This window comes from Adelges cooleyi, unplaced genomic scaffold (assembly GCF_023614345.1).
Source record: "Adelges cooleyi isolate 19-005CV unplaced genomic scaffold, UGA_ACOO_1.1 ACOO_flye_CR_arks_rails_tigmint_CR_PRNA_398, whole genome shotgun sequence".
Taxonomy (NCBI): domain Eukaryota; kingdom Metazoa; phylum Arthropoda; class Insecta; order Hemiptera; family Adelgidae; genus Adelges; species Adelges cooleyi.
The window spans coordinates 160,812-177,364 of NW_026096076.1; the positions used below are offsets into that span (position 1 = coordinate 160,812).

Below are 16,553 nucleotides of genomic sequence, written 5' to 3' on the forward strand. Positions count from 1 at the left end.
GTTGAGATTCTAAAAAGCTTATTTCAATCCGTGTAGATTATACCGTGTTGTAGTAATTGATTTATTTATATCAAGAGAAAAACTACTATTCAAGTCGACGTTATAAGAAACGATTATTGTTTATTTATCATCCAGCCGATTTTAAATTTTATGTTGCTAAGCCATATTACTATGACAGACAAACATTGTAATTAACTATTTTTAATAAACGAACCTAACCTAAGTTATTATACCTACATATTTTTTCAACCAAATAAATTCATAATTAATGCCAATAAAACCCAGTCGGATCGAGTTAAAATTCAAATGAAATATTTATTTGCTATGCCCGCATACGGCAGTTGTATAAAATTTAAACTATACCCATTTCCCACCCCCCTAGGGGGGGTACAAGTTTTTTTGTTTTTCGGGGGTTTTTGCCGTAATTTTAAGACCTTTGGGTTGAAAATTTGGCAGTAGTTGGAACTCATATGTATCCATAACATAATAAACGGAAAAAAAATTCGGCACTGCAGTTTTTTTTTAATTGCCGGAAAACTGTGTTTTCGTAGATTGCGTTTATTTTAACAAAAACACCTAAAATCTTTAAAAAAAAATTATCAAATCTTTAAAAGAATTTTATGTTTATCTATGCAGAATGATACTATTAAGTTTTGTGCTCAAGTACCACTTTTGACTTTAAGTTTGAACAAATTCAATTTTTTTTTTTTAAACTAAAAAACACGGTGTACCAGATATGAGAAACGAACAGACACTAAAAACTGTCAGGAGGACTGTTGTTTTTTGGATTCAGATTAAGTGTTGGTTTTTATGCAGTATACCGCCCCAAAATGTATTTTTTATTACACAATTTTTTTAAAGGAAAACTAATGTTTTGCATATTGTTATACTGTTATTCATTTAAAGAGATTCACGCTTCATTGTTTAAATTATCTTATATAAGATATGTAATCTGCTTCGTGCTAGTTTTAATTTTTTAGTTTATAATTTTGTAGCTCTAATTTTGTATAAAATATTTCATTATTTTATTACTGTGTTCAAGTTAAGATAGATTTAATAGTATTTAAAAGTGTTGAATGATAGTACTTTATTTTATGACTAGATCAAATCTCGTGAACATTTAACATCATGATACTGCTCCTATACTATTATTAAAAAAACACAATTTTTAAAATCTCCGTAAAAGGTTATTGTTAAATAACAGGCAACAGCCGACCGCTAGTGACTATACACGTTAGTAGTATGTAACTAATAAGTAATAAATGTAGGTAAAATTTTTTGTTTTGTCCATCACAGAACCAGTATACGATTTAATTTTAAGGATGTATGAAAAGGTTTTTTTTAGTTGCATTTTATTTTGTACATTGTCCATCTAGTAAAATAGAAGTATAATATAACTTTGAAATAATATAATCTGTGAAGTATAAATAGTTTGTGTGAGATTGCTTTAATGGAAGTATATAATACATAAATATTAATTTTATTGAGAATAAACAATTATTATTTAAACTATGGAGTACAAACAATTGAAACATGAATCGTCGACCATTCCAACAAAATTTAACAAGACATTGTATATGACGTGTTATTTGGTCCACTACGTTTTTGCAAAAAAAACCAGTACAGTGGGGTCGGGGCATAGTGGGGACGGAGCATAGTTAGGTCGGGGCATAGTGGTGACGGGGAGGTCACGGTTACAGGAATTTTTAAATCTGAAAGTGATAAAATCAATTTCGAAAAAACGCTTCGATGCAAATCGGTAGTTAGTATTTTCTAGCCAGTACAATCCAAACCAAACACAGTATAAATCAGTTAAGTTAGAAAGTTTTAAACTGAGGTTCTGTATTTACCAATAAGCATCAAAGCGATTATTTGAAAGTGATTTTATTCAATTTTATCACTTTTATTTATAATAGTTCCTGTAGACCTGTGACCTCTCCGTTTCCTCATTGTTTTGATTCCATTAAGCCTATACTCTACTGTACTAGTCCTCTCGGATAAAATCACTTATGCCACGACCCCACTGTACTGGTTTTTTTTTTACTTGCCTTTTTCTATCTAACTTTTTATGAGACCAAATTTGAAGTTTCTAATATTTTAATTTTAATATTTTACTATTATTATTATTGACTAAAACAATATCCCGCTACTGTAAAACTTTGTTTGACACTGTGACAACTTTTATTTTTCTGTTGTCAAATTTAAACCACTAATCAATTTAAAATCATCATTAATAATATAGACATACATAATTTATTAATATGGTCGTTATTTTAAACACAAAAAAAAAGAAATTTAACTGTAAAAGATTAGTTAAATTATTTTAGCGGCTCGTTTTGTTATCAATTTTTATCAATATTTTTCAATACTTTGAAAATGTTAACCTTCATTCCTTATACGAACATAAAAGTTTTTATTTCATAAAATATATGTAGACGAACAATTTTAATACATTGTAGTGTTTGAATTTTCAACAATCTATTCGTTTACTATGACTGTAATGATGTTGTTTATGGTATATGTGTGTTTTGGTGGAATTATTGAATTTACGGCGTTTCGTATAGGCAAACTGCAACGCCGGAATGTTCTAAGGTCGGTATAAGGAACGGCGCGGCGTTGTTTTTGTACACCAGTACGGAAAACGACCGTGCTATGACTTATAAAATGAATGAATAAACTGACAAGGGAAAAAAGAGGACGTACATCAGAGTTTTGCTGATTCTTATTCGAATAAAACGTTTTTTGAGTAATTTGTGTACAATTTATTTAAGTAGAAAAATCATTCGAATTATTTTTTTGAAAACTATTTGAATAATTGTTTTACAATTTTTTCGAATAAAAAATTGTCTTCCTACATATAATGGTAAAGTATACTTTGTTTTACTTCCCATTGTCAATTATGTCCAATTTCTTAACCAATGGGCCATTAGTTTTTACTTATAAATAGAGAAAAGTTACATTTATAACTTCAAAACCACAGTAAATTCATCTACATACATGCATTTAAATTATTTAGCTTTACAAAATAATTTTAAAAGATCAGACAACATAACTTTCTTATTTATAAAACAAAAGTAGTTATAATAGTAGTTACATAAATTTATATGTCACTGGGCCTTGGTCTATATTGTATTATTAAAATAAAAATGAAATAAAATAAGTACAAAATAGTTACAATATATTTTAAATTATCAAAAAAAAGTCGTGCATTTAGAAATAATTAATTATACTTATCTAATCAAACATAAGTACAAATAAAGTTACAAATGTTTTTTTTAAATATCCTAATAAACAAGTTACAATTAATAAAAAAAGCTACAAATTACTTTTTATAAAATTGTGTTTTTTCCATAATAATTATTTTGTGTTATTTGGAACAATAAATTATTAATTGAAACTTAACAATATTGGATATTGTCTTCAACAAAACTATAGCGTTCCGAATTAGTATTCAGGTAAGTAAGTAATTGTTTTTGTGTTAATTTGTTAATTTTCTTTCTTTTTTTGACGATACATTTCCCGATCTTAGATAACTTTTAATATATAAGATGTTATTCTAAACTAATGGTATAATACTATTCTCAATTAATATTAGTGTCCATATACTTTTTTCCACATCTCGTCACGTTCACTAATTATTATTACTATACACATTTATATGATTGTTTGTGTTCGTGCGATTAGGGTAAGTTTTTTAGGACGTACTTATTTAATTTAACTTTAAAAAAAACAGTAAAAGACTTATATTGTTGGGTTTTACAATGGTTCTCGCTAGTATTTCTTTATTGTTAAAGGACAGTTTATAAATAGTCACAGAACCTTAAGTGTACTGTTGGTAGTACTAAAAAAAATCTAGACTTGTTCATTTTTTTCAAAAGGTAAAATATGTTTTCGAATACCTATGTTTGTATATTCTTAAAGTTATTTCAAATCAAAGTCACACAGTGTTTTAATTATATCTTAGGACTAAGTAAAATATTGTCACTTTTTAGATAAAATAACATTAAAATTTTTAATAATAATTTCACCGTTTGGTCGTCAAGGCAATTTTTGTCTTGTACCTTGTAAACAACACGGTTTTCTTCGCATTTTGATCTTGACAGCCCGGATAAACACTTTGAATTATTCTAACCAACCTCTGTTAAATCAAAAAGCTTATTTCGATTATCATATCAAACTTATACTTACTTATTCTTGTTATTTACACTTTTATTGCATAATTATTTTCAGTTTTTTCTACATTTTTTATTATTTTTGTATATTTACATTCTGTATTTACTTGTAACACTTTTGTATTTTGTGTTAATTGTTTTTTTGTTTATTTCATTGTTTTTTTTATATATTTATTAAGTTTCATTCTTTTGATTTTTTATACAACGGTGACCGATTACAGGTAAGTTCTTATTTTAAGATGATGTTATAAACTAAAGATAAAATACTATTCTCAATTAGTACAATAGTGTCCACATACTTTTTTTTCTCTTCTCGTTACGTTTTTATATTTAATAATTATTTCTATGATACACATTTTTATGATATGTGTTCGTACGACTAGGTTTAGATTTTTAGGATGTACTTATTTAATAAAACTCTAACAGTCATAGAAATTTAAGTGTTCTGTTGTTAGTATAGATACTAAAAAACTGTTTTAGAAAAAAATGCATTTTTAGTTAGTAAAAAAAATTAATTTAACAACATGCGTCGGCTGTATATTGTAGCTTTCTTGATCCGACGTTTTAATAATATTTATTACTGAAGGAATTTTGAAAAAGAAAAGCTGATAATTTTATCTTACCAAAAGCAATTTAATAAACTAAATGACTAATTATTTTCACTTTTAAAACTTGTACATTTTTTTTAAAAGATAAAGTATGTTTTTCAATATGTACATATAATATTCTTAGAGTTGTCTCAAATCAAAGTCACGCGACATGCGTTCGGAGCTTATTTTTTAAACACAGTATTTGAATTATATTATCATAGGACTAAGTTAGAAAATATTGTCACTTTTTAGCTAAAATGGCACCGTTAGAAAGAGATCCACCCAAATTCTTATTTGATCATATAACAGACATAAACGAAGACTTCTTGACGGACGACGAAGAAGAGTTATTTCCAGAACGCCTTATATACAAGTACTAAAGCTTGACAAAATAGTAGCTGGCTAGTCGAGTTTAACAACAGCTAGTGTTAATAATACAATTGTTTTTTTATGTATAATTCGTTTTAGCGACATAGACACAAGAGATAGAGACACGGACGAAGAGATTGACATAAACACCGACGAGTTAAATAACTATATACCTGAAATAGTATTGGAAGTCATTAGACAATGGAGTACATACTTTAATAGTGCTGTTCCGCCACTTGTCAACAACCATGACAGAAAGACAGAGGACAGCGATGACGAGTCAATTGAGACAGACGAAACCGACGACAGAGAGACAGAAGACAACGATGACGAGTCAATTGAGACAGACGAAACCGACGATAGAGAGACAGAGGACAACGATGACACAGAGACAGAGGACAGCGATGACAAAGAGACAGAGGACAACGATGACACAGAGTCAGAGGACAACGATGACGAATCAATTGAGACAGACGAAACCGACGACAGAGAGACAGAAGACAACGATGACAAGTCAATTGAGACAGATGAAACCGACGACAGAGAGACAGAGGACAACGATGACGAGTCAATTGAGACAGACGAAACCGACAAAATCCACGACGACGACGAATATTCCCGGAACTTCATGCCCACATACAGCTTCGATGCAAGGCTTGCATATTTCAAGTAAGTACGACCGCTTGGTATTACATTTTTCATATTTTGTGCACCATATAGCTTATCATGTAAATTAATGTGTACATCAAAAAAATGATTTATTTCCTTCCGGCCGGGTGATCATATTTTGTTATCATTGATGACGACTTAGATAACCTAATCCGAGAAATAGTATTAGAAAACAACTGGAATACATACTGTAATACTTTTAGCGCCATTCGCCCGCCTGTCAACGAACGCCGACCAGTTGAGTCAGACTCGGACGACCCGCAGCCGTGCTCATCATCAGGTCTGAAGAGACCGCGTTTAGACTCTGATGATGAGCAACCCAGGTCAACAAAGCGGAGACGGCCAACGTCGTACCAGTCAGAAAGCGAAGAAAGCGAGTCGGACAACTTTCAATAGTACTCCAGCCGATAAACTGTGGCCGGCAAGTCGGTGAAGCCGTTGGCGGACACGTGTGCTGTAGTAGCGCGAGATGCTGCAGCCACTGTCTCCGTCCAATCGCATCCCGAACTTGTCCGGCCGGCCTGTTGAGGAAGACGTGAAGTAGTAATCCAGACGATGGAAACGAAGGGACAACTCGGGAACGACGGTGACGGTGCAAGCCAGTAGCGCGAAATGCTGGCCCACCGTCCCATCTAACCGTATCCTGGACAGTCTGTCGGGGAAGATGTGTAGCGGTGAAGCAGACGGCAGTACTCCAGACAATGAGTGACGAGGAGACGATGGAACGACTCGGGTTGACACCGTTGCACGAGTTCTGCATAGTTATTTTTCTGTTTAATTTTACATTTATTTACATACATCAAAAAGTGTTTTATTTTAATGATAAACAAATATATATATATATATAATTTTTTTTTGTAAATTTAAATTCGTTTATCAGTACACTAAAAAATTGCTTACCTGCTTTGTCTCACTAAATATTATTACATTTTAATAATATTATAATATTACTCAAGTAGATTACTGAAGACACACATAACTTCTGTGTCTGAATTTAAATATTTTCAATTGAATTTTAGAACAAAATAATAATAATACATGTATTATATGTTCATTAAATATTATTATTATTCAATATATTATGTATATTGCAAATTTGGATTCTAAAATGACTTTACCACTGATGGCAGAGACGTGCTCGGTGGCAAACTATTGGGCACATTTGAACCTGGTAATCTACTTTTTGTATGCGGTGGCCGTCGGAAGACAGTTTACGTTTTTTAATTAGATAGGATTTACTGCGGTGGAACAAAAAATGATATAGGTAATTTGTTTATTTCTTTAATTGAGTAGTAGTAAAACATTGCTTTGAAACATGAAATATATAAAGCACGATAACTATAATCTTTTGAGTTTTGAGGATCCCGGAGCTGTGTGTTAAATTTTTTCTTATTTAGTAATTTATATTTTTTCTATATTAAATAAACAATTCACATGGGACACGTCTTATAAAATGATTTAAATATTTTAAAAATATTATCAAAGGTGCTTGATGCGACTTGTTCTAGGAATACTATATTATAAATCGACATAAAAAATTCTCACTCCACTCCAATAGTCACGTCCCGACATAATATTATACCTGAAATAATGAATAAATTAATAAGCATTTTTACGTCGACTTAGGCGGCACAGAAACACTGCCTATATAACTTTTTTTTAAAACATTTCTAAAAAATAGTAAAAAAGTGAACTAAAAAGTAAAAAATAACAATTTCACTACAAGAACAATTTACCAATCAATTGTAGTACAGTTTATTTAAAATGTCAATTACTTGGAAAGCAACCGAAAAGTAACTAAAATTTTAAATAATGTTGAATATCCTTCAACAAATTATATATACTAGTCAGTATATATAATATTATACGAAGATAAGAGAAAGACGGTTCATACTTGTAGTGGGTTAATTTCTAGCATAGTATGCGGGAAAAAAAATATATATGGTTACCTACATATAGTTAATAATAAAAATCTGTGGCTTGAAGCAAGAAGGCCAAGATTTAAGGTGTTCATGTTAAAATGTACAAAATCTGCGAAAAACACAGTTTTCAGGAAATTAAAAAAAAAAACTGTACCTAGTCCAGATATTTTTCTTTGTTCAACGCATCATTGTAAACCATTTTTTGCCAAAAAAAAAATATTATTTGATCAAAGTAAAGACCGTATATTTTGTTTCTTACAACAACAAAGTATTGCACAAAAATAGTCCACTTATGACATATGTTTCGATAAAATAGCATTATTATAATATACATCTTATATACGTGTTATTCTTCGAAAATTTACTAAGAAACCAAGTACTGTACAGCATTATAAAGCCATTTTTCCCCCGTTCGATTCAAGTCTTTAAAGAAGAAACAATCAGTGTATAAAAAGCCAGTGCGGCATCGATTCGACCAAGTAGAATCGGATCAGAAATCCTATAGAATTGAATCTTTTTTATACGATCTTCGATGCCCGGTGGATTGTTTTTTTATCATAATTTATGATATTAAATAACATAGGCTAAATCGTGTACGCACGTCCGCGTTATCTCGGTTAGGTTCAATTACTTCATAAATAATTAACCGAAACTGGTTATCGACCAGTCAAAATTTTTAATACAATCTTTGATAATATCTTGAGTTTCACACTAAAAATATCATTCAATATTAAAATAAATTGATAACAACCATACGATTTTGAAAGGTTAATAGAAATTGTTAACAAACACATATTTTAAGTAACATATGTTATAAGGGTGGTCCATATTTTTTAACTTTCAAATTTTTGATGTAGAACCACCTCAATTTTTCATTGTTATAAGAAAGTAATTATGGTTATATATTTTGGTCAAAATTACTCAACTCCTTCATAAGACCCTGAGAGGTTGAAAAATAGCTAAAGAGGGTAGCTTTGTTGTTTTTTTTATTTTAACTAAATAAATATTGCACTTGGCGAAGAATCTTAAAAAAATCAATATAACTACATACAACACAACTAAAATTAACACCTGAAGATGACACTAAGCTATTAAATATAGTTTAAGAGTAAGTCAAGTAACAAATATATTCATAGTTGGTATTTATTATGTGCAAATTAGAAAAGAAGTTAGTAATTGTTATTAAGTAAAAAAACCTAATGAAAGTGAATACCTACTTTAATCATTAACTTGTTGAATAATATTGTTTAAAATAATTAAAAATAAAGTTAAATATACATAATATACAAATAATAAGTAAATTAAACAATTTTTTTTGACATCCGAAATAATATTTAATAAAAAAATAATTATCCAAAAATTTTAATTATCCATTGATTTTCATTAATTTATGAAGTATATTAAAAATAATAAGAACACCTAATTAAAAGCTGTTTTTAATGTCTAGAAATGTACTTGTATTACGTACTTGAATGCCTACAAAATAATTATAAATAACTAAAAAACTTTTAAGTCTTAAAAATGTTTGAAGCATACAAAACATAGGCTTACTTGTGTTATTAATATTAAACTAAATCTTTGTTATTGGTTTTTAAAGTGAACCAAACATAATAATACGTATATAATCAAAAATTTCAAAATCATTAGGTCGTTCAGTTTTGCACTAAACGTACTTTAAATGTTTAACTAAAATTGCACAATATTTTCGGCTGAAACCAATCGTGCCGAGAAAGAGAAAAAGGTGCCATGTGGATTGGAAGTTATCTGTCTGACTATTGAAAAAGATTTGCTGATACAGCCAACAAAGAATTGAAAAAAATTGTATTATTATGTCGCATTTAATGCGGTTATACTCGAGTAGCCAAATTGCCTATGCGAGACGCCGGCAATGTAGATTTTGGCGCGAAACTGAACGAGTCTTACCAGTTACCGGGTATTACATTATGTACCTATACGGTTACCACTCTGGGTACCGTATAAAACTGCTACAGTACCGTATAAGGTCTGGTTTCAAATGAGAAATATTTGCTGGTCGAGTAGCAGTTGAGAAGTCTAAAAAAAAGCGTTCTATAATAACTTCTGCAGATTATTATTTCATTGTACCAAACGAGACTACAATTCTGTTTATAGAAGCGCGAATCTTTAGATCAAAGGCAAGTCGTATGCCTTTTATTCGGTACATCACATTCTATATAAGGTATATTAAAATCTACCTATATCCCATAAAAACAAAATGCAGTGAAATCGAAATTAGTATATCGCAAATCAATATGAAACGGCGAACCGCCAAGAAGTCTGCTGACATCGTAATGAATGCAGCTAGATTTTCTTGGTTTTATCAAAAACTCATATCCGTTAAAAAGCCTAAAAAATAAATGTCAAATGTCGTATGCGTAAGTATTTTACAAAACTTGGTGGTCTCTTAATAATACAAACAGTAAACCGTGATAATTCTCATACATCATGAACAAAACAGCTATTACGTTATAGTTATCCATGGCTTTGTGACGCCAAACTATTCTATCCGTTGGAGAATCACAAAAACAGTAAAAAAAATTTAATTAAAAAATGCAAAAAAAATTCTCCTTCGGCTCTTCCTAACCACAACTATGCGCCAGACGACGTTCTTCGAGTCACACACTCGTCCGACCGAGTGACCGAATGTTATTTTAAATTTGTTGACTTTATGTTATTTAAACACATAATTGTATTTTAATAAATAAATATTGATGAGTATGGACTAATAAAAATCTCAAAATCATTAGGTCGTTTAGTTATGTACATTTACTGTTAAAAATTGCACAATATTCTTCTGCTGAAACCAATCGTGACGAGAAAGAGAGAAGGGTGCCATGTGGAGTGGAAGTTTTATTTACAGACTGTGCTGATGTATAAGTGGAAAAAAAACTCCTCTTGTCCAATTAGAAATACTCATGAACCATATATTGTGTTTCGTGGCGCTCAACCGTTCCTAATTCTAACTAAACATTTATTCGGAAAACACAAAGCCATAATAAGAGATAAGAATGTTTGATAACAGATGAAGAGCCACAAGATGTAAAGTAAAAATCGACCATTCAGCCCCCACAGAGAAAGTTGTAAGTGTACTATAAAAAATGTAAAAAAAAACCATTATATCCGTTCGGTAGACATGCCAAAAAGTGCCTTTAATAACTTTTATTTTTTTATTAAACTTTCGCCATAACTCGGATCCACAATTTCTTATTGATAATTATTGTAAAATAAACATTATAAGCAAGTTGGAACACTTGTAAGGGCTTCAAAATTAAGTTAGGTGTATATAATTTCCTTTAACGGCTTTTCGTTAACGTTTTTTCATGTTAAAGTAGTGTTTATAATTTTTTTTTTTTTTTTAATGTAAATATTTCAGCTAAATTATAAAATTTATTGATCAGATTATATTGTTCTCTGCGTCAGACATTTTTTAACGGTTCGTCATTTTCGCCTAGTTGGCATTACTTTTTTAAAATTTATTTTCTGACAACTTTTAGAGCCCTGTCGAGGAGTTGTAAAAGCTTTAACAAGCAAACCATAGCTACTACTATTTTTATTTGATTAAAATAATCGATGGGCGAGCGGTGTTTAATCTTTATGCTAATTAACTTCGATAATCTTAAAAACGTAAAACTCATTAATGGAGAGTATTTTATTAACTTAATTGTGTAATTAATTATATTCAGTTTGCTAAACAAACAAAATTGTCCTCGTTATTGAAGATGCGAATTAAATATTTTAGCTCGGTTCAATTATAATATTTATGTCATCAACAAAAGTAGTTTTTACAGTATGAAACATAACCTTAGTAAAAATGTCGCATGTATGTTTTAAACAATAAGGTTAGAAAGAGTATATATTTTTTTGATACAGTATATCAGTTTGATAAAATAATTACACAGCTCAGATAATATTGTAATTTATTATACAAACACAATGCGCCCATGTGTATTATCTGTACCCGTGTCTATGTATAATATATAGACACTCGCAACACAATACAATTATAAAATGTACAATAAATGCTGCCCGTTATTGCTCTCCTGTCCATAGCATAACGTTATTGCAAATTATACAATACCATTATCCCTTTATGTTATGTATATTCACATTGATAACCGGTACAGTTCTCTTCAGACGCCATTCACATGGTAGCCACCGGTTGTTTACGTTTTTCATGCGTTGAAATTGTTTTTTATTAAATAGTGTACATCTATTGTAATCTTCATTTAAAGTTGCACATTGTGTATCATTTATAACCTTTGTGGTATTACAATTATCATGTAATAAAACATCCAAACAGGACAGAAATCTAGTACAGAAACCTAAATATTATACACTTGGTTTGTTAAGGTTACACGAGCCCCGAATAATAATTATTACTTCAATGACTGTTTAAATATTTAAGCACAATCCATCGAGCCGTTATAAGGTATAATGTAATAAACCGCACCACTGCCTGTTCACTAAACTACCCTTTCTCGCTTTCCCACATTGGCCCAAAATAGGGTAATTTTAACAGATAGCACATTTAATTCAGTCTTACCATACAGACAGTTGCCAAAAGCTATCAACGAATGAGTCGTACGAATCGATCATGACTTGATCGTATCACTAAATCGAGCAGTTAAATTAATTAAAGGTTATTAAACTAATTTTGGAAACTAATTTTTTAACGGTTAATTTAGCTAAACCATAGAAAACTCAATTTTCCATTAAACTAAACCAACTGAGGTAGATTGAGGTTTTACATTGGAATATCAATAGCTAGGCATTTACGACCGTTACTGGAAAGAGTATAATGTGCAAATAATTTATGTCACAAATCGAGTATCAGTCAGATTAGCGAGAAGTTTTCTACTTTAAACGTAAATTGTTGAATAATCGAAAAAATTTGTCTCTAAAATATGCATTATGCAATAGGAACATATTCAATCTTTCCCTTGGAGCAAAGACATTGTCGATCGTCATTATGTCTTATAATCAGCTATGATTTTCTGTCTCTTAACTGGCACAGTACTTTTCGAAAATTCCAACCCTTCAACCAAGGATGGCCGTGGTTACCATGGTTACAAACAAAATATTTTAAATAAATAAATACGTGTTAGTAATATACAATAATGTGTTTAAATAACATAAAATCAACAAATTTCAAATAACCTTCGGTCATTCGGTCGGACGAGTGAAGCCATCAGAGTGCCTACGTTGCGCGGTACAGAACCGAAGGAGAATTTTTTTTTTTGCATTTTTTTACATTTATTTTTTCATTTTTTTCGAGACTTCTAAACGGGTTATAATAGTTTGGTGTGAAAAAGCCAATAAATAACTATAGCATAATAGTCTTAATCATGTTTGAGACTTCTTAACGGGTACAATAGTTTAACGCCACAAAGCCAATAAATAACTATAACATACAGCGGCGTAAGTTGGACCGAATTTTGGAGGTTGCAAAGTATATTTAAATTATAATATTTAATTAACATAGGTAGGAACTTAAATACAAATTTACGTGTCAACAGACTTGTTACGGTTCGCAGTTTCATATAGATTTGCGATAAACTAATTTCGATTTCGCATTCGATTTTGTTTTAATGACATATAGCTAGATTTTAATATACCTAATATATAAGATGTGATGTACCGAATAAAGGGCATACGAGTTGCCTTTAATCTAAAGATTCACGCTTCGATAAACAGAATTGGAGTATCGTTTCTATCGTTTGGTACAATGAAATTATAGTCTTGAGAAGTTATTATAGAACGCTTTTTTTGAGACTTCTTAACGGGTACTCGTCCTACAAATATTTCTCATTTGAAACCAGACTTCTACACGGTACTGTAGCGGTTTTATACAGTACCCAGAGTGGTAACCGTATAGGTACATAATTTAATACCCGGTAACCGGTAAGACTCGTTCAGTTTCGCGCCAGAATCTACCGTATGGAATTTAATAAAAGAATACCGTCTTGAATTGCCGGCGTTTTGCATAATATCTTATCACTGGTGAGCGATATAGTTTAATTGTTATCAATAATTTCTTATCAGTTATTCAGGAATTATCAAAATCCTCTCTCACCATTCCATTCGTAACCTAACCTAATGGCATTACTATAAGTTCTATAGATAAATATATAAAATCAACAGAAGTCATGTTGTAATTGTAATATTATCATAACAACTTCCGCCACCGGAAAATATTATTATAATGTGAAAAAAAATGAAACGTACAAACCCCACAGCTGTTAACGATATGTTCAGTAGACATAGACGGTTTTCTGGTCTCGAAGAAATGGACGTTGAGAATTGATAAATATAATACAACGTAAAAAGAAACTTTTTTTCCCTCGTCCGGCGGCGGTATTATACTTGAACGCGGAAGCACTAGAAAAATAAAAATAGAATATTGCTATTGAAAAGCGTGTATACACACTGTGAGCGAGTAAAGTTTACACGACTTGAGTTCCAGTGGGGCAGGGGTGAAGGGGGAGAGTTAATAATATTGTTTTGGCCGGAAAGTTTTTTTTAACAAATTTTATTTTTACCGCTGTCGAAGGTTATATTTTTTGCGACCAACGGAAAACAATATCGTATACACATAATATTTGATTTACAAGTAATAACGAGACGTCGTTTAATAACTCGTTTACTGTATAGGAAATAAATACACTGCAATAAAATATAATAATAATTGTAGTATGCTATTTGAACAAAGACAAAACATATAAATATATATTTATATATTGAGCCAAAATACTTACAATAGAGACGCGGCTGTTTGTATAAGTTCAAATAAAGCGACACTAAATGGGTCACGTCTTATTTATACCACCAAAGGCGTTAATTATAGTTTGCTCACATTAAAAGTTCCTATTTTACAATATTTTTTTTTAGTCATTTTGTTTATTATTGAATTATTTATTATCTTTATTTTGTTGAATTATTTTTTATCATTGTGGTTGAATTATATTTTATTATATTATCTTGTGCCAAAGGGGCAGTTAATAATTAGTTTTTTTATTACATTTTTAATTTTTTATCAATTAATTATTTTCATTGTTGATATATTATTTGTGCCAAGGAAGCAATTATACATTTAGTGAGTTATTGAAAATATTATTATTAATTATTATTTGAACCGGCATTTTTCTTTTTTGTCTTAGTTTTAAGTTTTCCTACACACCCTCATATATACACACTCACACAAAGCTCACCTCATAGCTCTCTGGTTTCTGCGTAGGCGATACCTCCCAGTCCCAGTAGAGCTATTCACAACACTACACGCACGCTGCTGACCATTTGGGTCGGTCAGCCAAGCTATCGGGTAAAGCGGCTTATTTTTATCTGCCCCCGGCGCAAACAGTCATTTTCAACGAAACAAAAACGTTGGAAAAATCATTAAGTATTGCTTAATCATTGAGTAATTATTTTATTCAAAATGAATATATTTTTAGGATACCTGTTGATTTTAATTTGAATAATGTGCACAGTTTTACATTTTTATTTTGGTGTTTTTTCTTGGTTTTTTTAATGGGAAGGGGTAAAATTTTTAAATGTTCACTCAATGTAATACCTTTCAGGTAGGATTTTGAACCGTAGACTCGCAGACTTTCTAATTGCATTGGTCGGTAGACAAACGATGACTAGCCTGGATATTCCCTCGGGAACTGCTACATCGGTTTAATGAGGGTTCAAGAGACACTGGGCAAAGTTCCAACAAGGGATAAAATATTGAAAATTGCCACTCCACGGCCGTCGACATTAGCCGGATTACGACTTAACGGGTCCTAATGGGTATATAATCTATATATATATATATAATATATATTTATAGGTAAATGGGCATGTTATATTCTATAATGGACGAGTACAATATAGAATTTTTGGTGTATATATTTTTTTCAACGATACATCCTGTATTTATATGGATATGTAATTTTTTTTCTTTTAAATAATTGAATTTCAAAAAAAAAAAAAAATGTCCCATCGTGGTATTAGGTAGGTGCTAATAATTATTATCAATTAGCAGTTAGCTATTAACAAAAAGGCAAAACTAAACAAATTTGACTTTTCAAGTCGACATTTCGCGTTAGCCATTTGTTTGTTAGCAATGTTTTTTTTTAGGATTTAAAAACAGTAGTTTTTGTATAGTTTTTTTTTGCAAATGTTGATTTTTGGAATAAACGTGGTAAAAAAAAAAAATAATCTCAGTTCATTTATCGAATTGAATTAGGTTTAAATTGGTTTAAAAAAAAACGTAACTTATACCCACGTGCCGATTTCAACAAAATTGGGCAATTTTTTTGTCAATATTTATTAGTTTTTTTTTGTCTTAACACAGACTAAACCATAGTACCTTATAGGCAAAGTTGTGTCTAGTCTGATTGAAATAAAAATCTAAATTTTATATATTATCTGTTTGTCACTACCGTTTTAAACCCGCTTTAAGGTAGAATAAAAATCCAGCAGAAGTTTTCTCTAACCGTAAAAGATATCTATCGGATAATATATTGAACAAAATATGTCTTCTTCTTTGCACCCCTCCGAGTTAACCACAAAAAGGTAAACGGTCGATAAATAAATCCGTTAGAGGAACCAGAGGTCTATTGTTCAAAGGGTAAAATAATACACTTAATATAGAGAACTTGGATCAAGATGCTGTGATAAAAAAACAATACACCTCTACAAGAGTTATATTATTATCCTTTGCTTGTTCTGCAAATGTGTCAATAACTTTGTTTGTGTTGATTAAATTTGTCATGTCTTTTTCTATATGTAGTATTAGCAAATCTGCAAGTCTGTCCTGTCTCATTGAAACC

At 30.5% G+C, this 16,553-nt stretch overlaps 1 protein-coding gene across 1 annotated transcript; it reads left to right on the forward strand.

The window, feature by feature from the left end:
- The first annotated feature begins 5,019 nt into the window (after window positions 1–5,019).
- LOC126841614 (uncharacterized) lies at window positions 5,020–5,662 on the forward strand. Its single transcript, XM_050578198.1, has 3 exons — window positions 5,020–5,135; window positions 5,231–5,569; window positions 5,659–5,662. The coding sequence occupies exons 1-3, from the start codon at window positions 5,020–5,022 to the stop codon at window positions 5,660–5,662; spliced, it is 459 nt and encodes a 152-aa protein (XP_050434155.1).
- The last annotated feature ends 10,891 nt before the right edge of the window (window positions 5,663–16,553 follow it).

What these genes read in the sequence shown, in the direction of transcription:
- LOC126841614 (XM_050578198.1), top strand. Translation starts at nt 5,020, where the DNA reads ATGGCACCGTTAGAAAGAGATCCACCCAAATTCTTATTTGATCATATA. An exon ending in CCAGAACGCCTTATATACAA is followed by an intron (nt 5,136 to 5,230) that starts GTACTAAAGCTT and finishes AATTCGTTTTAG; the next exon opens with CGACATAGACACAAGAGATA.